Source organism: Gobius niger, assembly GCF_951799975.1.
Source record: "Gobius niger genome assembly, chromosome: 5".
NCBI classification, from domain to species: Eukaryota; Metazoa; Chordata; class Actinopteri; order Gobiiformes; family Gobiidae; genus Gobius; species Gobius niger.
The window spans coordinates 40,246,776-40,268,954 of NC_136856.1; the positions used below are offsets into that span (position 1 = coordinate 40,246,776).

Here is a 22,179-nt window from a genome sequence, read left to right on the forward strand (position 1 = left end):
ACTTAGTTTGTGTATGTGCGACAGGTTGGGGCTGTTTACCGTTACATTCTTTTCGATACCGGTACTTTAACGACACTTGGTTTTCGATACCGATACCTGAACAATACTTTTCCTGTTACCTAAACTAAAATACTTGTCATCTAGAAAAAATGGAGAGTAATTTGTGAAATGGGGAAAATTGGGAGAATTGTGGCAAAAATAAGGATGAATTGGGCACAAAAAATGGAGGGAAAAAAAATATTTGTGATAAAAATTGGCAAAAATTAGAAGGAAAAAATAAGAAAAAAATGGGGCAAGAATATAAAAAATAAAAAATAGGGGGAAAAAAATTATCAAAAATGGGGGGGGAATTTATTTATTTGGCCTGAAAACAACCACCTTTAATCCTGTCCCTGGACCAACAGCATCGAAACTTGGATCTAAAGATATGTTCGAGAGCAGACTGGGATCGTTTAACAGTTTGTTACACCTTCTACCCCTGGTGTCCCGTCCCCAGAGCCAAAGAGAGGAGGGAAGAAGAGGAGGAGTCTGTACCTGGCTCTCCGACCTCGGCCCTCTCCAGCCCGGGGCCCCCAGCCTTCACCTTCTGGGCCCCCCCCTCTCCCAGCGGCCCCACGGTGAACTGGAAGGGGCTCCCCGGCACGTGCACGCCCCTGTACTTCACGCTCACGCTGTGCACGCCCATCTCCTTGGGGACGAAGCGCACGCAGTAGGTGTCGTTGCCCGCGGCGACCAGCTCGGCCGGCTGCCGGGCGCCGGACGGGGACGTGACCTCGGCGCTGACCTCGTGGGCGTCCAGAGCTGAGGGGGGGGGAGAGGGACACAAATCATAAAAACATGTTTCAAACTTAGGAAATGTCACGTAGAAGCAGAAGGATGAAGGGAGCAGATGAAAGGTAGGAAGTTGCCATGGTGATCTATCCAAATAAAGTCCTGCTCTGGCGGCCATTTTGTGACTCAGGTAAACTAATACCTTTGTGATTTTCTTTTCCTCGACTGTGCCCCCGACCTAATGTCAACACCAAACCATTTGAACTGATGCTAACGCTAGAATCATGCTACACATTAACAACTTTAATTAGAATCTTCTTCGTTTTGCCTGGAGAAAAGTGAGCTATATTTTAAAACAGTTTCTAGCGAATTCTCTGTTGTTATTTCAAGTAGGAGATTGAGATAAAGTTGTGTTTTCTTTTTGCTGTGTTTGTCTCTCAGTTTGGACCCGGAAGTGACTTCTTATTGTGCGTCGTGTAACATTTAAAGCTTCGGCGCCTGATTTTTTGTTGTTGTAGAGTAAATGTGTTTTTTGTTTTTCAGGATTTTGACTGTTTTTTCAAGACCCACAGAAAATGTAGGTCTAGGTCTATGACACGAACCCTGTACCTCTTTCCATGCTTTAGTATCGTCCGTAGAAAACAGGTGAAATCACCCAAAATGCTGTTTTCTGATCAAAAAGCTGAGAAAATGAAAGAGTAATGCTGCCACCTAGTGACTCAATAAAATAACTTGTAGTTCTTGTTGGGTATTCAACTCATTTTTGTAAGTTTGTTGTCACATTTTTGTCCCTTTTTTTGGTCATTTTTTTTAATCACATTTGACATTTTTTTTGACATTTTTTTGTGATTTTTTGTCACATTTTTGTCATTTTTTGTCACATTTTTTAGTCATTTTTTAATAAAATTTTTGTCACTTTTTTGTCACATTTTTTGTCACTTTTTTGTCACATTTTTGCACTTTTTCTTCAATTTCTTTTGAATTTCTTGTGACATTTTTGTGACATTTTTGCCATTTTTTCATCAATTTTTCATCACTTTTTTGTCAATGTTTTCTCACTTTTTGTCACATTTCCATCATTGTTTTCGTCTCAGTTTTGTTGCTATTTTCACACCTTTTTTCAAAAACTTTTGGACACACGAAACCCACCAAAAGAAACATGAGACTCTTCTTTCATCTAAAAAAATTGTTTGTTTGTACTTTTTTCCATTCTTTAGTATCGTCCGTAGAAAATAGGTGAAATCACCCAAAATGCTGTTTTCTGATCAAAAAGCTGAGAAAATGAAAGAGTAATGCTGCCACCTAGTGATCAATAAAATAACTTGTAGTTCTTGTTGGGTATTCAACTCATTTTTGTAAGTTTTTTGTCATTTTTTTATCACATTGTTGTCACATTTTTGTCATTTTTTTGTCACATTTTTGTCATTTTTTGTTATTTTTTTGTCAATTTTTTGTACTTTTTTGTCAAATTTTAATCACATTTTTGTCATTTTTTTGTCACATTTTTGTCATTTTTTTGGGTCATTTTTTATCACATTTTTGTCACATTTTGTCACATTTTTGTCATTTTTTCATCATTTTATAATCACATTTTTGTAATTTTTTGTCACATTTTTGTCATTTTTTGTTAATTTTTGTCAATTTTTTGTACTTTTTGGTCAAATTTTAATCGCATTTTTGTCTTTTTTTTGGGTCATTTTTTATCACATTTTTGTCACATTTTGGTCACTTTTTTGTCATTTTTTAACACCAGACATGCTCAAGGCTTCGCTGCAGCTGTTCCTATTGAAAAACCCAATTGACGTTGAGTTAATGAAACATTTCCATCCCACTTTTCAAAAAGGTCGAAAACTGAGATAGAAAATCTGTGACTGACTAAAAACCGCAGTTTCAAAGCATGAAATGGAGCGAACCTGAAGCGCTGCCAAATCACGCACCCTTGGCCCCGGAGTCAACCACCCACACGGCTCGGGACACTTTGACTGCCCGGTCCACCACACCGGCACCGGAGAGGCCGGGCACGAGCCGGACGCGCCCGGGGGAGGGGCGGCGTGGAGCTCCAGAGAAACGCAGAGAACAAGACGAGCGGAAGAGACGGCGGCGGAAGGAAGAGGACAGAACCAGAAGGAACCAGCTGACTGAGAGGAGAGAAGAGAAGGAGGAAACGTTCACTTCAGATGGAAAGAGACGGCGGCAGAAGGAAGAGGACAGAACCAGAAGGAACCAGCTGACTGAGAGGAGAGAAGAGAAGGAGGAAACGTTCACTTCAGATGGAAAGAGACGGCGGCAGAAGGAAGAGGACAGAACCAGAAGGAACCAGCTCACTGAGAGGAGAGAAGAGAAGGAGGAAACGTTCACTTCAGATGGAAAGAGGAGGTGAAGATCCAAAAGGGAAAAGATAATGGAGCTACGCTTGTGCAATTTTTTTATCAATTTGTCATTTTTTTGTCACATTTTTGTCATTTTTTTGTCAATTTTTTCTACTTTTTTTGTCAAATTTTAATCACATTTTTGTCATTTTTTTAATCAAATTTCTGTCAATTTTTGACAATTTTTTTCACTTTTTTTGTCAAATTTTATTAATTAAATTTGTGTCATTTTTTTGTCACATTTGTAATTTTTTGTCACATTTTTGTCATTTTTTAATCAAATTTTTGTTATTTTTTGTCAATTTTTTGTACTTTTGTCAAATTTTAATCAATTTTTTGTCATTTTTTATTAATCAAATTTTTGTAATTTTTTTGTCACATTTCTGTCGTTTTTTGTCAATTTTTTGTACTTTTTTTGTCAAATTTTAATCACATTTTTGTCATTTTTTTTGTCATTTTTGTCATTTTTTTTATCAAGTTTTTGTCATTTTTGTCATTTTTTCGTCAATTTTTATTAATCACATTTTTGTCTTTTTTTTGTCAAATTTTAATGACATTTTTGTCATTTTTTATTAATCAAATTTTTGACATTTTTTGTCACATTTGTCAATTTTTTGTCTTTTTTTGTTGTCATTTTTGGCACATTTGTCATTGTTTTAATCATTTTTTTGTCATTTTTTGTCACATTTTTGTCATTTTTTTTGTCAATTTTTGTCAATTTTTTAATCAAATTTTTGTCATTTTTTCGTCATTTTTTATTAATCAAATTTTTGTCATTTTTTGTCACATTTTTGTCACATTTTTGTCATTTTTTGTCAATTTTTTGGTACTTTTGTCAAATTTTAATCACATTAGTGATTAAAATTCACATTAGTGAAAAAAAATGACATTTAGTCATTTTTTTTTGTCATTTTTGTCATTTTTTTAATCAATTTTTTGTCATTTTTACGTCATTTTTTTAATCACATTTTTTGTACTTTTTTTGTCATTTTTTGTCACATTTTTTTGTCATTTTTTGTCCATTTTTTGTCATTTTTTGTACTTTTGTCAAATTTTAATCACATTTGTGTCATTTTTTGGGTCATTTTTGGTTCAGTCTTATGTCACCCCTCAGGCCCGTCTTTGTTTCCGTTTCGGGTCCCGTCTCACCTGGGATCTTGATGCTGAGGTCGCAGACCGAGCCCACGGACGCCACAGAAGCCGCTCTCTGTCTCCGGCTGATGCTTTCCTTGATGCGTCCCTCGCCCACCACTCGCACCGTGAACGGGCTGCCTGGAACACACAAACTCCAAATCACTCAAACATCTCAGACTAGTCCGAAAGCAGGTCGGGGTGATGCACGTGACACAAAACTGGAAAGGTCAAAAGTCATCAGCTCACATCCTGGTAAAGTTTACACACCCTGGACGATTTTTATTCAAAGATAACACTAAACGTTTTCAGTATGTTAGAATCATACTGAAAAAAGAAAGCACCAAAATTGTCCCTGATCCAAAGTTTGCACACCCACATTCTGCGTACGGCCACTTAAGCATCAGCCTGGAGTCTTTTGTGGCCGTTGTGGAGAAGGTTCTGTATAATCTAATGGTAAAGCGGCCCATTCCTCTTGATCAGGGTCAAAAGAAAAAGAAAAAAAAAAAAAGAAAAAAGAAGAAAAAGAAGAAAAAGAAGAAAAAGAAGAAAAAGAAGAAAAAGAAGAAAAAGAAGAAAAAAGAAAAAAGAAGAAAAAAGAAAAAAAAAGAAAAAAAAAGAAAAAAAAAGAAGACAAGAAAGAGAAGAAAAAGAAAAAGAAGAAAAAGAAGAAGAAAAAAGAAGAAAAAAGAAAAAAAAAGAAAAAAGAAAAAGAAGAAAAAGAAGAAAAAAGAAAAAGAAGAAAAAAGAAAAAAAAAGAAGAAAAAAAAGAAGAGAAGAAAAAGAAGAAAAAGAAGAAAAAGAAAAAAGAAAAAAGAAAAAAAAGAAAAAAGAAAAAGAAAAAAAAAAAAAAAGAAAAAAAAAAAAAGAAGAAAAAAGAAAAAAGAAAAAAAGAAGAAAAAAGAAAAAGAAGAAAAAGAAGAAAAAGAAGAAAAAGAAGAAAAAGATAAAAGTAAAAAAAAGAAAAAAGAAAAAAAAGAAGGAAAAGAAGACGAAAAAAGAAAAAGAAGCAAAAAGAAGGAAAAAGAAGAAAAAAGAAGAAAAAAAAGAAGAAATAAAAAGAAAAAAGAAAAAAGAAGAAAAAAGAAACAAAAGTCATCAGCTCATATCCTGGTAAAGTTTAAACACCCTGGACGATTTTTTTTCAAAGATAACACTAAACGTTTTCAGTATGTTAAAATCATACTGAAAAACGAAAGCACCAAAATTGTCCCTGATCCAAAGTTTGCACACCCACATTCTGCGTACGGCCCACTTAAGCATCAGCCTGGAGTCTTTTGTGGCCGTTGTGGAGAAGGTTCTGTATAATCTAGTGGTAAAGTGGCCCATTCCTCTTGATCAGGGTCATTTTTGGCACTTTCTTTTTTCAATATGATTTAAAAAGAGCAAACTCAGTTTTTGCACCACAAACACTAACTCGATACTTACGACCCGGACTAACACCATCACTAATATGTCTGACAACGTCTTTAAAATGTACTCACTGCATACTAGGGCTGTGCGCAACATGATGCTAAATTATTGTAATCACAATCTTCTGTGAAGAAAAAACAGAAAAAAGAAAAAAGAAAAAAGAAAAAAGAAAAAGAAAAAGAAAAAGAAAAAGAAAAAGAAAAAGAAAAAGAAAAAAGAAAAAAGAAAAATGAAAAAGAAGAAAAAAGAAGAAAAAGAAGAAAAAAGAAAAAAAAAGAAGAAAAAAGAAAAAAGAAAAAGAAGAAAAAGAAAAAAGAAGAAAAAGAAAAAAGAAAAAAGAAAAAAGAAAAAAGAAAAAAGAAGAAAAAAAGAAAAAAGAAAAAAGAAAAAAGAAAAAAGAAAAAAGAAGAAAAAAGAAGAAAAAAAGAAAAAAGAAAAAAGAAAAAAGAAAAAGAAAAAAGAAAAAAAAAGAAGAAAAAAGAAGAAAAAAAGAAAAAGAAGAAAAAGAAAAAAGAAGAAAAAAAAGAAAAAAAGAAAATAGAAAAAAAAGGGAAAAAAAAGAAGAAAAAAAAATAAAAAAATAAATAAAAATAAAAATAAAAAAAAAGAAACAAGAAAAAAAAGACAAAAGAAGACAAAAGAAAAATGAAAAAGAAGAAAAAAGACGAAAAAAAGAACAAAGAAAAAAAAAGAAAGAAAAAAAAGACAAAAGAAAAAAGTAGAAGAAAAGAAGAAAAAAGAAGAAAAAAGAAGAAAAAAGAAGAAAAAGAAGAAGAGGAAGAAGTGCGGCTTATTTTAATATTTTATTTTATTTTTTTCCTGTTCACCTGCAGTGTCTCGCCTTAACTCGTGAATACTGTGCAGTCCTGCTTCTCACTGCGTTAGTTAGTTTTGTGTAGTAGTATAAGTACCTGGGATGTGCTGCTGCACCTGCGTTAGTTACTTTGTGTACTAGTAAAAGTACCTGGGATGTGCTGCTGCACCTGCGTTAGTTAGTTTGTGTAGTAGTATAAGTACCTGGGATGTGCTGCTTCTCACTGTGTTAGTTAGTTTTGTGTACTAGTATAAGTACCTGGGATGTGCTGCTTCTCACTGCGTTAGTTAGTTTTGTGTACTAGTATAAGTACCTGGGATGTGCTGCTGCACCTGCGTTAGTTAGTTTGTGTACTAGTATAAGTACCTGGGATGTGCTGCTGCACATGTGTTAGTTAGTTTGTGTACTAGTATAAGTACCTGGGATGTGCTGCTGCACCTGCGTTAGTTAGTTTGTGTAGTAGTATAAGTACCTGGGATGTGCTGCTGCACCTGCGTTAGTTAGTTTGTGTACTAGTATAAGTACCTGGGATGTGCTGCTTCTCACTGCGTTAGTTAGTTTTGTGTAGTAGTATAAGTACCTGGGATGTGCTGCTGCACCTGCAGCGTCTCGCCTTCGTCCTCCTCACTGCGTTAGTTAGTTTTGCGTACTAGTATAAGTACCTGGGATGTGCTGCTTCTCACTGTGTTAGTTAGTTTTGTGTACTAGTATAAGTACCTGGGATGTGCTGCTTCTCACTGCGTTAGTTAGTTTTGTGTACTAGTATAAGTACCTGGGATGTGCTGCTGCACCTGCGTTAGTTAGTTTGTGTACTAGTATAAGTACCTGGGATGTGCTGCTGCACATGTGTTAGTTAGTTTGTGTACTAGTATAAGTACCTGGGATGTGCTGCTGCACATGCGTTAGTTAGTTTGTGTAGTAGTATAAGTACGTTTTGTGTACTAGTATAAGTACCTGGGATGTGCTGCTTCTCACTGTGTTAGTTAGTTTTGTGTACTAGTATAAGTACCTGGGATGTGCTGCTGCACCTGCGTTAGTTAGTTTGTGTACTAGTATAAGTACCTGGGATGTGCTGCTGCACATGTGTTAGTTAGTTTGTGTACTAGTATAAGTACCTGGGATGTGCTGCTGCACATGTGTTAGTTAGTTTGTGTACTAGTATAAGTACCTGGGATGTGCTGCTGCACATGTGTTAGTTAGTTTGTGTACTAGTATAAGTACCTGGGATGTGCTGCTGCACATGCGTTAGTTAGTTTGTGTAGTAGTATAAGTACGTTTTGTGTACTAGTATAAGTACCTGGGATGTGCTGCTGCACATGCGTTAGTTAGTTTGTGTAGTAGTATAAGTACGTTTTGTGTACTAGTATAAGTACCTGGGATGTGCTGCTGCACCTGCGTTAGTTATTTTTGCGTAGTAGTAAAAGTACCTGGGATGTGCTGCTGCACCTGCAGTGTCTCGCCTTCGTCCTTCTCACTGCGTTAGTTAGTTTGTGTAGTAGTATAAGTACGTTTTGTGTACTAGTATAAGTACCTGGGATGTGCTGCTCGGCGAAGCGTATGGACACGATGTAGTTCCCCGGCTCCGTGGGGCAGTAGGAGACGCCACACGTCCCGTCCTCCATGTCCTCAGTCAGAATGTCCACTTTACTGGGGCCCTCGATGGACAGAGCGAGGCCCCCATAACCTGAGGACACACAGCTGAATATCACTGTCGTCTGGAGCAGTGCTGGATATTTAACATTTCTGCTGGTGAAATGACTCGGATATAAAAACAAAAGGGGCAAATGGAGTCGTGAAAAGCAGCTCTCGAGGATTAAAATGTCCAGATGTTTTTGTCAGCAAATAAAAACGAAATAAAAATTAAAAGAATGGATTGAAAACATAAAAAATCACAGTTTGAAAGAGCCTCAAATCTGCACTTTGCTTAGATGTAATGAGATAAATGTAAAGGAGACGGAAACTGGAGAATCTAACACACACTTTTTTTTTTTTACTATATTAGGACCAGACAATTTGGCAAATTAAAAATAAATAAATACATTTAAAAATCTGGATTTTTTTCTCATATGGATCGATCTTGGTTTTTGACTAGATTTTTCCATAATAAAAATAAACTCATGTAGTTAGACAGACCTTTCACACAAACGTCGGCTCAAACAATAACCCAGAATTGGGTCTATATCCCCCTTTTATCCGCTTAGAAAATCCACATTGTTTAATTGTGTGTAATTATACTTTGTAGTGGAACACTTCACGTAACCATATTTAAATAGGGAAAACGTGGAAGAGCTCGGTAGCTTCTATCTTGACCTGTTTTGGAGCTATAGAGGAGAGAGGGAGAGGCTAAATGCTAACGCCGTCTGCGCTGTGTTTACGTGACTGAAGATCAGACAGGTCCTAAAGAACTCGTCACAGCTCAGGTAAGAACATATCTCAGTGTGGGAAAACGCCGGCCTGTTCCTTTAACTTTCATTACTTCATCCAAACTCCAAAACGAGGTGTTTCTGCCAAAGACACGGCTGTAAACCTGACCATTATAAGTAATAAAGTGTCTGATCTAACCAGGGCCGGACCGGGACTGAAAACAGCCCTGGACTCTGGTCAGCCCGGCCCAAATCAGCCTAAATGAGACACTTCCACAAACACACATGTGAACCTCTGACCCCCCGCCTAAACCCAGAGCATTTTCTCCAGTTCGGCTTTGCCCAAATCTAAAGGCTTCTTGACTGGAGAGCAACACTGTGACGCCTCATTTTTTTGTGGCTTTTTGCCGTGTTTTCGTCTCTTGTTTTTCTGGTTTTTTTTCATGTTGTTGTTTTTTCATCGCTTTGTCGTCACATTTTCGTCACATTTTGTCGTGTTTTTGTCACTTTTTTGTTGCTTTTCCGGCGCATTTTTGTTTTTTGATGCTTTTCTTTTAACCCCTTAACTCCCGCCTGAACCGAGCATGTTTTCTCCAGTTTGGCTTTACCCCAATCCAAAACAACAACAACTGAGACGAAAACAATGATGGAAATGTGACAAAAAAGTTACGAAAAATTGATGAAAAAGTGACAAAAATGTGATAAAAATTTGACCAAAAAATGACAAAAATTAAACAAAAAAATGACAAAAAATTAACAAAAAAATGACAAAAATTAAACAAAAAAATGACAAAAATTAAACAAAAAAATGACAAAAATTTAACAAAAAAATGACAAAATGATGAAAATGTCAAATTTTTCATCAAATTTGTCATTTTTTTGTTAAATTTCTATCACAAAAAAATGACAAAAATTTGACAAAAAATTTACAAAAAATTGACTAAAAATGGACTAAAAAATGACACAAAATGTGACAAAATGTGACAAAAATATGATGAAAAATTGATGAATGACAAAAAATTTATAAAAAATGTAATAAATTGACCAAAAAATGACAAATGACACAAAATGTGACAAAAATATGACAAATTTGATAAAAAATTTGATAAAAAATGACAAATTTAACAAAGAAATGACAAAAATGTGACAAAAAAATGACAAAAATGTGATAAAAATTTGACAAAAAAACGACAAAAATTTGATAAAAATTTGACAAAAAAATGACAAAAATTTGTTCAAAAATGTAATAAAAAATTGACCAAAAAATGACAAAGTTACAAAAATGAGTTGAATGCCCAACAAAAAAAATGATGGAAAAATAAATCTGATGACGTGAGTTCAGAGGTTAAGCTTTTAGATTTGGGTAAAGCTCGGTTACGCCCGGGGGTGAGGGTAAAGTGAGAGGCCAGGTCCCATGCTGACATTGTGAAGTGACCCCTGAGGCGGGACCGACCTGCCTCCCTGGTGTCCACGCTGAAGCTGCTGTTGGTGAAGGTCGTCCCCTGCACCAGCCCGTCCCCGTGGACCTGGACCCTGCTGGCGTCCCCGATCTCCGACTGGACCACCATGATGGTGATGGGGCTGTTGGCCACGTGGCTCCCGTTCTTCAGAATGCTGACTTTGTGTTCGCCCACCTCCCGCGGGATGAAGGAGATGCCTAAGAGAGGAGGACGTTACTGCATGAACGTGTGTTTGTCCCGTCAGCGTCCGGCGTTACCGATGTGGTTGTTGGGCATCCTCTTGAGCAGACAGGGCTCGTCTCGTCCCGACGGAGACTTGATGCTGGCGCTCAGTAAAGTCAGGTCCGTTTCGTTTATGTCCAGAGAGAAGTCTGCAGCGGAGCCCAGCTTCACCTGCGAGCGGCGCTGACTGTCCTCTGGAAGAAGCACCATGGAGAGTGAACAACAAGCAGAGAAACCTCTTACCACCCGCCAAAACCACATGTTTTTGTCACTTTTTTATTACTTTTCTGATGGATTTTTGTCACTTTTTTGTTGGATTTTTGTCACTTTTTTGCTGGATTTTTGTCTTTTTTTTTGATGGATTTTTGTCTTTTTTCTGCTGGATTTTTGTCTTTTTTTTGCTGGATTTTTGTCTTTTTTCTGCTGGATTTTTGTCTTTTTTTTGATGGATTTTTGTCTTTTTTCTGCTGGATTTTTGTCTTTTTTTTGATGGATTTTTGTCTTTTTTCTGCTGGATTTTTGTCTTTTTTTTTAATGGATTTTTGTCTTTTTTTTGCTGGATTTTTGTCACTTTTTCTGCTGGATTTTTGTCTTATTTTTGATGGATTTTTGTCTTTTTTCTGCTGGATTTTTGTCTTATTTTTTATGGATTTTTGTCTTTTTTTTGCTAAATTTTTGTCTTTTTTTTGCTGGATTTTTGTCTTTTTTTTGCTGGATTTTTGTCTTTTTTCTGCTGGATTTTTGTCTTTTTTTTAATGGATTTTTGTCTTTTTTCTGCTGGATTTTTGTCTTTTTTTTGATGGATTTTTGTCTTTTTTCTGCTGGATTTTTGTCTTTTTTTTGATGGATTTTTGTCTTTTTTCTGCTGGATTTTTGTCTTTTTTTTTAATGGATTTTTGTCTTTTTTTTGCTGGATTTTTGTCACTTTTTGTTGAGTTGTCGTCATTTTTGGTCACTTTTTTGCGCTTTTTTGTCATGTTTACACCCTCATTTTCTTCTCATTTTTTGCCTCCGTTTTGAAGAAGCTTTAAGATTTGGAAAATTTGGAGAAAACATGTTCAGGTGGGAATTAAGAGGTTAAGGCATTCTGGGCTCTCATTCCTCCATGACTTCTTGTACTTTTAACTGTTCATTAAAGCCCTTCTCAAGTGCTTTTGTTATTCATCTCATTTAGGAACACACGGTGGGCGGCGCCATCTTGTGTTCACACTACAAAACATAATTAACTAGACTAGTATAATTTGAGCCCAATAATCCACATTTTAGTAGTTTTGACTGGTTAAGAAGTTGTTGGGCATTTGTCCCAGATTATTTCACTTGTTCTGAGATGTTTCTGACTTGTTTCGATACATTTCGTCCTTATTTCAGGTCATTTTCTTTGCCAATGGGGAAAGAAAATTGGTCTTAAGCGAGATTTACCCTAGAACTGGTCTGAAATGTCCTCAAACAAGCAAAGTAAACTTAGTCTAAATGAGTGAAAACCGCTCAAAACAAGAAACATTTCCTCAATTCAAGTCATTTAAGCCAATGCTTGATATTCACTTTTTGCAGTGTATGGCTTTAATTTAAGATATTGATGTAACGTGTGACAAAGCATCAATGCAGAGTCAAAACAGAAAGCACATGAAAATACGGTGCTGCTAAACATGGTCTGAAGTCACTCTTTCAATGGCCACATTTTGGATATAACTATTTGAAATGCCAGAGTTATTTGTGTGGACGTGACAGTAAAGAAACGGCGTCTGACCGATGATCCTGGCGGTGAAGGGGCTGCCCGCGATGTGCTGCTCGTTGTACTTGACCAGGATGTTGTAGTCTCCGGGCAGGGTGGGCAGGTAGCTGACGGAGCAGGTGCCGTCCTTGTTGTCCACACAGTTGATGTCGGCTTTGGACGGGCCCTCGATCGCCAAGTCCAGGCCTCCTGAAGGCACACAGGAAGCGCTTCGTTAGATCACGGTGAAGGTTCATTCCTTCTCTGCATTCGACTCATCCTCAACCACAAACACACAGACACAATATAAAGCGTCACCTTCGGAGGCGTCGTCGGTGAAGACGGTGAAGTTGGCGGGTTTGTTGGCCACTCCGTAACTCAGGCCGGGCCCGTAGGCGGTGACGGACGGGGAGCTGCTGTGGTTCACGTAGAACTGGAGAGGAGACTCTGCACAAGACAAGACTTTATCATCAGCCATGCAATATTCAGCCAACAGGACTTACGCACACACCGCCAGATCTTAGGTCTTTAACCCCTTAACTCCCACCTGAACCGAGCACATTTTCTCCTGTTTGGCTTTATCCCAATCCAAAAGCTTCTGGAAAAAAGGTGAGGAAATAGCAACAAAACTGAGACGGAAACGATGATGGAAATGTGACAAAAAACTGATGAAAAATTGATGAAAAAGTGGCAAAAATGTCACAAGAAATTGACAAAAAAATGGACGAAAAAATAACGAAAAAGTGATTTAAAAAAAATGACCAAAAAAAAGACAAAAATTTGATTAAAAAATGAGCAAAAAATGACAAAAAAGTTACAAAAAATGTGATAAAAATTAGACAAAAAATTACCAAAAATTACAAAAATGTGACAAAAAAAATGTGACAAAAAATGTGATAAAAAATGACAAAAACGTAACAAAAATGAGTTGAAAACCCAACAAAAAAATGATGGAAAAAAAATCTGATGTGAGGAAAAAGATCCTCTCGGTTCAGGCGGGAGTTAAGAGGTTAAAGAGGGGGTGTTCTGCTTTAAAGAGGGGGTGTTCTGCTTTAAAGAGGGGGTGTTCTGCTTTAAAGAGGGGGTGTTCTGCTTTAAAGAGGGGGTGTTCTGCTTTTGTCAGCCCCATAGCACCAGTCTATATCTCACTACACTGATGACAAACCTTCTGTTGGTCTGTAAATGCAGTAAATTAGAATAACTGCCTTGTATAAAATGTCTCTCTCAAAATGGCTGCAGTCTTGAAATAGGCCTCTGTCTCTTTAAGAACCTCTGAGCCTTTAGACACGCCCCCTCCACACGCTGTCTGTGGCATCAGTGGGGAGGGGGTTCTGCTGAGGAGCAGTGGTCGGTTACTCGGCTGGTGACCAAAGCTCGGAGGCGTCTCCAGGAGGTGGGGGCGTTCCTAGGAGGACTCAGGCAAACCTATCCCTAAAATGGCCGCCATCAGAGTTCTTACAGATTACTCAGAAATACGTGAATGTGCCAAGGCAACACTTCAGCCATGTTTTTAATGAGGGAGTGACAGAATAACAGGATGGAAAGCTGGAAAAAGTCCATTTTGCAGAATACCCCCCTTTAAATCTCGTCTTAAAACCCACTTTTGTTCTCTGGCTTTTTAGATATTTATGGTTTACTGACAGTCTTCACAAACGTTCACGGTGCGTATACAGTAAGAGTATCTGCGGTACCTGGTATGTGCGTCCCGTTGTACTTGATGTGCATCTCGTGGAGCCCGGCCTCGGTGGGGGAGTACTGCACCGTGACCGTCCCGTCCAGGTTATCGGAGATGAGCGGCTGTGCACTTTTACCGGACGGCATCAGCACCTCGCCTGCACAGAGAGGGAGGGGCCACATTCAGAAGAACAAGGTCACCTCCTCACCCTGACCTCCTCCTGACCTCACCTTGACCTCCTCCTGACCTCACCCCGACCTCCCCCTGACCTCCTCCTGACCTCACCCTGACCTCACCCCGACCTCACCCCCGACCTCACCTAAACTGAGCTGCTGAGCGATAGATCGGCCACAAACTTTCACCTGTTTACAAACTGGGAACCCTTGTGTCGCCTTCGTGGGTCATTATGTTCCGGGCATTTGGATGCAAGGTGACACCAGGGGGCGCCTTCCAACCTTCTCAGTGTAAATGTGAGTGGACTTTCCTCAGAGTGAGACTTTAGGTCAGACATGAGTGACAGAAACATGAGGCTAAACACAGTGAGCTCTTTGTTTGCAGTAAAAAGGCTGAGGCCTCATTGCTCTTCAGTCACAGACTGAGAAGTGAAGAAGGAAGTCATGGAGCTGCTGCTTTAGACAGAACTTCAGACTCTGCTGCAGGTAAGAGTCATATCATATTCTGAAACTCAAATATGTAGTAAAAACATAATATATGGAAAATTATTATTACAATTACAAAAAGAAAAATATTTGAATAGTATCTATATTGAATTGTATCCAATCAATTGTTATTTTATTTTTTAAATTTATTCTCATTCTAAAAAAGAAAACCCAAGCAAACCCTAACATTTGTATCTGCTGTAGGTCATGTGTGAGTCGTGGTGGGTCATGGTGGACCGTGACAGATGTGGACCATGACAGATGTGGACAGGACTGTGGTAGATCTACTTTTACTTTGGAGAAAATAGTTACTATAGAACAGGGGTGCCCAAAGTGGGGCCCGCGGGCCAAATTTGGCCCGCCGAAACAATTCTGTTGGGCCGCCAGAGAGTGACCCACTTGTGCCCTGTGTGTGGTTAATACTAACTCTCTTCCATTCATTCTCAAAGGTAAATATGGATGCAGTACACCTTTTGACCACCAGCGTCAAATTGGGGGCGCTGTTTCTCTCCTTTCACAAAGTTATGGAAACACTGTTGTGGTGTCTTGGAATTTATCAATTACAGAGCGTTGTAGCATCAACTTTCACAGTTTTTCAGTTTTTTATTGCAAAGGTTGTTGACGTAAACATCAGTATATGTTAAAAACTGACTTATAAAAGAATTGATGCTGAACTTACACTTTCAAAATAATCTAATGTGGCATTTTCTTTGAGTGAACGAATGAGGTAAAGTTACTGTAGGTGCTGTAGATACAGGTCTTGTTTTTTTTTGCACTAAATTGTTACAAGGGTTGATTTTTTTTTCTACTAAAATTAGGCTTTTGCCATAGTTACCATTTGTTTTAATATAGCATGTTATTTACATGGATAGAAACAAATGCAAATTTAGGTGATCGAAAAAATAAAATAAAGTAACTTTATAATTTGCAGTTCTGTGTTTTTCGTGCTTGACATCGCCGTGTTTGGCCCACGACTCAGAGGCACTTTTTCATTTTGGCCCCGGAGACAAAAAGTTTGGGCCCCCCTGCTATAGAAACTGTTGAAGAAATGAACCTCACGAGCTTCATCTGTAACATCTGTCCACATCAGTCCTGCTGCAACACGACTCAGAGGAACTGGGACAAACATGACTTTACAGCAGATACACATGACCTGGGTTTGTTTAGGTTTTTTATAATGAGAGTAAATAAAAAAACTATTTTTTGATTAGATCCAGGATTTTCAAATATTTTTCTTTTTGCAAATGTAATACTAATAACCATATATTATGTTTTTGCTACATATTTGAGTTTCAGAATATGATGTGACTCTTACCTGCAGCAGAGTCTGAAGTTCTGTCTAAAGCAGAAGCTCCATGACTTCCTTCTTCACTTCTCAGTCTGTGCCTGAAGAGCAATGAGGCCTCAGCCTTTTTACTGGAAACAAATCCAATCCACTTTATTTCTACAGCACATTTTATAAACAAGTGTTTCCAAAGTGCTGCACATAAAATCGGCAATATAGGAATTAAAAATAAATAAATATAATAAAATCAAGTGAAACCAAACTATACATTCAGCTAAAACGATAAAATTGTTTAAAACATAAATAAGATGCAAGAATAAAAGAAAAACAATAAAATAAAATAAAAGACACAGAGAACCACACAGCTCACATGGTGTTAAAAGCCCGAGAATAAAAGTGGGTTTTAAGACGAGATTTAAAACACTCCAGGGTGGGGGCCGTTCGGACGTGGGGGGGCAGAGCGTTCCACAGCTTAGAACGCTCTGCCCCCTCTGGTTCTACAGTTCGTCTTAGGAACCACGAGCTGGAGCTGGAGGAGCTGGCCCTCAGACCTCAGAGAGCTGGAGAGTAAATGTGGATCTGTGAGGCACTGAGGGGCCAGTCCATTCAAAGCTTTAAAAACAAACAATAAAACCTTAAAATCAATTCTAAAATGAACAGGAAGCCGGTGCAAAGAAGCAAGAATTGGTGAAACATGTTCATATTTTTTGGTTCCTGTTAAAAGCCGCAGAGTTCTGGACTAACTGCAGGCGGTAAAGAGCATTTTGGCTGATTCCTGTGTAGAGGCATTGCAGTCGTCCAGGCGAGTGGAGATAAAAGCACGACTTGTTCAAAGTTTTTCAAACTTAAAGGAATAGGCCACCGTTTTTACATACTAAGATATGTTCTTACCTCACTTTAGACGTGTTAATATATCCCCGTCTGGTCTTTGTCCGTGCGCTCACACATACGCAGCCTCTCCCACATGTCACATAGCTCCAAAAAAGCTCACGATAGAAACTACCAAGCTCTTCCACGTGTTCCCTATTTAAATAAAGTTACGTCAAGTGTTTTCATGCAAAGTATATTTACCCAGAAATGTAGCATGTGGATTTTATAAGCAAATAAAAAGGGGGACTATATTGTGAGGCGTAATGATACGAGGAGTAAAACGTCCGCGCAGTAACTCCTAAAGGTTATTGACGGAAGTGAGCGGGGAAGTCTTTAGGAGTTACTGCGCGGACGATTTACTCCTCGTATCATTACGCCTCACAATATAGTCCCCCTTTTTATTTGCTTATAAAATCGTCATGTTACATTTCTGTGTAAATATACTTCGCATGAAAACACTTGACGTAACTTTATTTAAATAGGGAACACGTGGAAGAGCTTGGTAGCTTCTATCGTGAGCTTTTTTGGAGCTATGTGACATGTGGGAGAGGCTGCGTATGTGTGAGCGCACGGACAAAGACCAGACGGGGATATATTAACTCGACTAAGGTTAGGTAAGAGCATATCTCAGTATGTAAAAACGGTGGCCTGTTCCTTTAAAAAAGGTTTCACTTTGGCTAAAAGACAAAGGTGATAAAAACTCGATTTAACAATGAGAGCTCACTGTATTTAGCCTCATGTTACTGTCACTCATGTCTGACCTAAAGTCTCACTCTGAAGAAAGTCAACTCACATTTACACTGAGAGGGTTGGAAGGCGCCCCCTGGTGTCACCTTGTATCCAAATGCCCAGAACATGACAGCGGGTCGTCATTTGTGACCTCGTTACATGTAAAAAGCATGAATATAATCATCATGGTGTTATTCTCATTAAAATTTACTTTTAGACTCGTTTTAGTTGCAATATATCACTGACAACAAAATGAATCAAATCAAAAACCCATTTCCAAAGCGCTGACTGACCGGTGATCTCTCCCTTCCTGAAGGAGAAGGGGATGACCATGTCGAAGGGCCTGAAGCCGCTGCCGTTGACGCTGCTCCTGAGCGGATCGAAACCGTCCGCCGTGACCTGCGAGAGACAGTGACGAGGGGGGGGGACGAGGGGGGGGGACGACACAAACATCGTTAAAACACCCGCACTTCATCTCCTTCCAGAGCCCAGTGGTCGGTTAGAATCATGCTGCTGCTCCAAAGCTCCTGAAGGAAAGGACAGAAGGAAACGGCTCGAGGAGAAGCTTTGTTCCTATAATCCACCGGGTGCTTTATTGAATGATTGTCAATGAACTGTTTTACGTTCGGTAATGATCATGAATCACCGACAAGAAGTAGGATTATATAAAGCAATACAGCTGAAAAGTCAATCTACACTTTAAGGAAGCTCTACATTTGTTGTTAATTCTGCACCTTCTGTATATCTGAAAAAATGGGCGCATGTTTCATTTCTTAAGATTTGCAAACATTTCATCAAACAGAGGCAAAGAGACTGGCCCAAACTGGGAACTTATGAGCTAAAAATACATTTAAAAAAGGTAATTTTCAGCCAAAACTGCAGCTGAACATGTGTCAGAGCATATTTTTTGTATTTTCAATACACTTGTACAGTAAATACGTCATAATCTTCCAATAAGTTTAGATTTAAGGCCAGTTCCAATCCAATATAAAGCTTTTTAACCTCCGAACCTACACCTGAACCGAGCACATCTTCTCCAGTTCGGCATCATCCTAAATCTTATTGACAAAAAGCATCAAAAACGAGAAGAAAACGAGCCTGAAAACGTGACAAAAAGGTGATAAAAAGCGGCAAAATTGAGATGGAGAAAGACAGTGAATAAAGTGACGACAACACGGCAACAACTCAAGGAAAAAGGTCAGTTTTTTAGGTCTTAGCTTTCAAATGAGGCGTTACACTGGCCTATAGGCTGTAAACTCTCCCGTCCAGAAGCTTTTAGATTTGGGTAAAGCCGAACTGGAGAAAATGCACTCGTTAAGGTGGCTGGTGAATAACATTGAAGGCCTTGGGACGATTCATGTGATGACTTTTAACCTCTTAACTCCCGCCTGAACTGAGAGGATCTTTTTCCTCACGTCAGATTTTTTCTTCCATCATTTTTTTTGTTGGGTTTTCAACTCATTTTTGTAACTTTTTCGTCATTTTTTTATCACATTTTTGCCACATTTTTTTCATTTTTTTGGTCATATTTTTGTCTTTTTTTTTGTCACATTTTTTTCATTTTTTTATCCATTTCTTGGTCACATTTTGTCATTTTTTTGTCAATTTTTTTGTCAATTTTTTGTCATTTTTTTGTCAATTTTTTGTCACATTTTGTCATTTTTTTGTCAATTTTTTTGTCAATTTTTTGTCATTTTTTTGTCAATTTTTTGTCACATTTTTGTCATTTTTTTGTCCATTTTTTTGTCCATTTTTTTGTCACATTTTTGTCATTTTTTAGTCAATTGTTTGTCATTTTTTTGTCAATTTTTTGTCACATTTTTGTCATTTTTTTGTCAATTTTTTGTCATTTTTTTGTCATTTTTTTGTCAAATTTTTGTCAAATTTTTGTCATTTTTTGGTCAATTTTTTTGTCCATTTTTTGTCATTTTCTTGTCATTTTTTTGTCACATTTGTCTTTTTTATTTTTTTATTTTTTTGTCACATTTTGTCATTTTGTCCATTTTTTTGTCCATTTTTTTGTCACATTTTTGTCCATTTTTAGTCAATTTTTAGTCATTTTTTTGTCACATTTTTGTAATTTTTTTGTCCATTTTTTGTCATTTTTTCGTCAATTTCTTTGTCACATTTTTGACATTTTTTTGTCATTTTTTCATAAATTTCTTCATAAATTTTTCGTCACTTTTTTGTCACATTTCCATCATTGTTTTCGTCTCAGTTTTCTTACTATTTTCACAGCTTTTTTCCAGAAGCTTTTGGATTGGGGTAAAGCCAAACTGGAGAAAATGTGCTCGGTTCAGGCGGGAGTTAAAGCCTTTTAATGCCCTGTGGAAACCCTGTAAACAGCGATTGCTTGTATTTTTCATTCCCCAAAATGGCGGGTAATTACAAACCGATTCATTTAAAACATCACAGGAGGAAGCATGAAGAGGACGGAGACAGAGTGAAACAGCCAAGCCATGAATCAAAGAATGAATGTTTGAGGTTAGATGTTTGCTGTGATCCCATTGGCCGAGGAAGAAATGATGTCAAGCAAAAAGTGTAACCAGCGCCGTTCACCGTCCACCACAATCAGACCATGTGACGCAGAGAGAGGGCTGTGTGTGTCGAGTGTGAGCTGCCAGATGTTTCCACTGTTTCATCCTCCTGACCTCCAGAGGTTAAAGCTGATTGTTGTAAGATTCCTGCTGATAAGATCCACTTAAAGGTGTATCGGACCTTAATCTTGTGGCAGCTTTAAAGTATTAATGATTTCTGGCAACAACAAGCACTTTTATCGCTACTTGTTAAAGCAGAACTAAGTAACTCATGCCCCTAGAGGCCATAAGCGGCACTGCCGGTGTCGTAGCATTTTGCGTATTTTTTTTTAAAATTTTTTACTGAATTGTCCGTGAGAGTAAATCCTACGCTGACAGAAAAGACAAAGGGACAAAGGGATATTGTACAGTGGAACTCATTTTTTTCACTCAAACTTGGCTGTAAATAAAATTAAGTGACGCGGTTAGCTTCTTCTTCGTTAAGTTGAGTTAGGTTATTAAGTTAAGTTAAGTTAGGTTATTAAGTTAAGTTAGGTTTTTAAGTTAAGTTAAGTTAGGTTATTAAGTTAAGTTAAGTTAGGTTATTAAGTTAAATTAGGTTATTAAGTTAAGTTAAGTTAAGTTAGGTTATTAAGTTAAATTAGGTTATTAAGTTAAGTTAAGCTGGTTATTAAGTTAAGTTAAGTTAGGTTATTAAGTTAAATTAGGTTATTAAGTTAAGTTAAGTTAGGTTATTAAGTTAAGTTAGGTTATTAAGTTAAGTTAAGTTAGGTTATTAAGTTAAGTTAAGTTAGGTTATTAAGTTAAATTAGGTTATTAAGTTAAGTTAAGTTAGGTTATTAAGTTAAATTAGGTTATTAAGTTAAGTTAAGTTAGGTTATTAAGTTAAATTAGGTTATTAAGTTAAGTTAAGTTAGGTTATTAAGTTAAATTAGGTTATTAAGTTAAGTTAAGTTAGGTTATTAAGTTAAATTAGGTTATTAAGTTAAGTTAAGTTAGGTTATTAAGTTAAATTAGGTTATTAAGTTAAGTTAAGTTAGGTTATTAAGTTAAATTAGGTTATTAAGTTAAGTTAAGTTAGGTTATTAAGTTAAATTAGGTTATTAAGTTAAGTTAAGTTAGGTTATTAAGTTAAATTAGGTTATTAAGTTAAGTTAAATTAGGTTATTAAGTTAAATTAGGTTATTAAGTTAAGTTATTTCATAAAGTAAAGTTAAGTTATTTTATAAAGTAAAGTTGTTAAGTTATTTTATAAAGTAAAGTAAAGTTATTTATTAAGTTAAGTTATTTTATTAGGTCAAGAAAAGTAAAGTTATTTTATTAAGTAAAGTAAGTTAAGTTATTAAGTAAAGTAAAATAAAGTTATTTATTAAGTTAAGTTATTTTATTAGGTAAAGTAAAGCAAAGTTATTTTATAAAGTAAAGTAAAATAAAGTTATTTTATCAAGTAAAGTAAAGTAAAGTAAAGTTATTTATTAAGTTAAGTTATTTTATTAAGTAAAGTAAAGTAAGTTAAGTTATTAAGTAAAGTTATTTTATTAAGCAAAGTAAAGTAAAGTTATACACAATTAAAAACAGTGATTCCATTAGTGTGTTTTGCGCCTCTGACCTGTAGGCAGCAAAGTTGCAATTGTGGTTTTCTGGCCAGAGACACCAGGGGGAGATGAAAGACCTCGTAATCATCCCATTAACACTTGTATTTCCCCCACAGGGAAGCATTTATTAAGGTAAACAATGCAGATAATTACTTTTATTTTTTAGAATAATTGATTTGCTGTTGTAGAGCTTTGTTATTCAGCCACATTTGAGACTAAAGTGAACCGTGCTGGACCAGTCTAACTCTGCTGCAAGTCTGACCTTTGTACGAACAAGTTCAGCAGGAGTCATTCCAGACTGATCTCACAGAGCTTTTGTTCCTCACTCGGTCAGTCGAGGAGTGAGTTCAGAGCACGGGATGTTCCTCTGGCCGTCAGGAGGACGATTCACCACAGAACTGTGTTTATGTTCATGTTCTGTGAATGTTCATGTCATGGATGTGGTGGTATGTGATTGTACCCAGGGCTGAAAGCCGACTCCAGGGGGAGCGGCGTGAGCAGACTTCTGCTGCTGCTGCTTCACAGGAACCACCTCAGTCGCCTGAAGATACAACCACAAGGTTAAAGAGGTCCGT

General features: G+C 37.1%; 1 protein-coding gene across 4 annotated transcripts in view; it reads right to left on the minus strand.

Annotated features, from left to right (window-relative positions):
• The window catches only part of flnba (filamin B a), a gene marked incomplete at its 5' end in the record, with an annotated part of 180,105 nt that overhangs the window by 15,478 nt on the left and 142,448 nt on the right, over window positions 1-22,179 (minus strand). For 3 of the 4 annotated variants that reach the window (XM_079555971.1, XM_079555973.1, XM_079555970.1), the window contains 10 exons: window positions 535-801; window positions 4,290-4,412; window positions 8,030-8,182; window positions 10,315-10,518; window positions 10,579-10,737; window positions 12,291-12,464; window positions 12,573-12,701; window positions 13,946-14,086; window positions 17,766-17,871; window positions 22,065-22,145. In XM_079555971.1, coding sequence (XP_079412097.1) covers window positions 535-801; window positions 4,290-4,412; window positions 8,030-8,182; window positions 10,315-10,518; window positions 10,579-10,737; window positions 12,291-12,464; window positions 12,573-12,701; window positions 13,946-14,086; window positions 17,766-17,871; window positions 22,065-22,145 — 1,537 coding nt within the window. The remainder of the gene's footprint in view (window positions 1-534; window positions 802-4,289; window positions 4,413-8,029; window positions 8,183-10,314; window positions 10,519-10,578; window positions 10,738-12,290; window positions 12,465-12,572; window positions 12,702-13,945; window positions 14,087-17,765; window positions 17,872-22,064; window positions 22,146-22,179) is intronic. The other variant, XM_079555972.1, reaches the window with a different exon arrangement.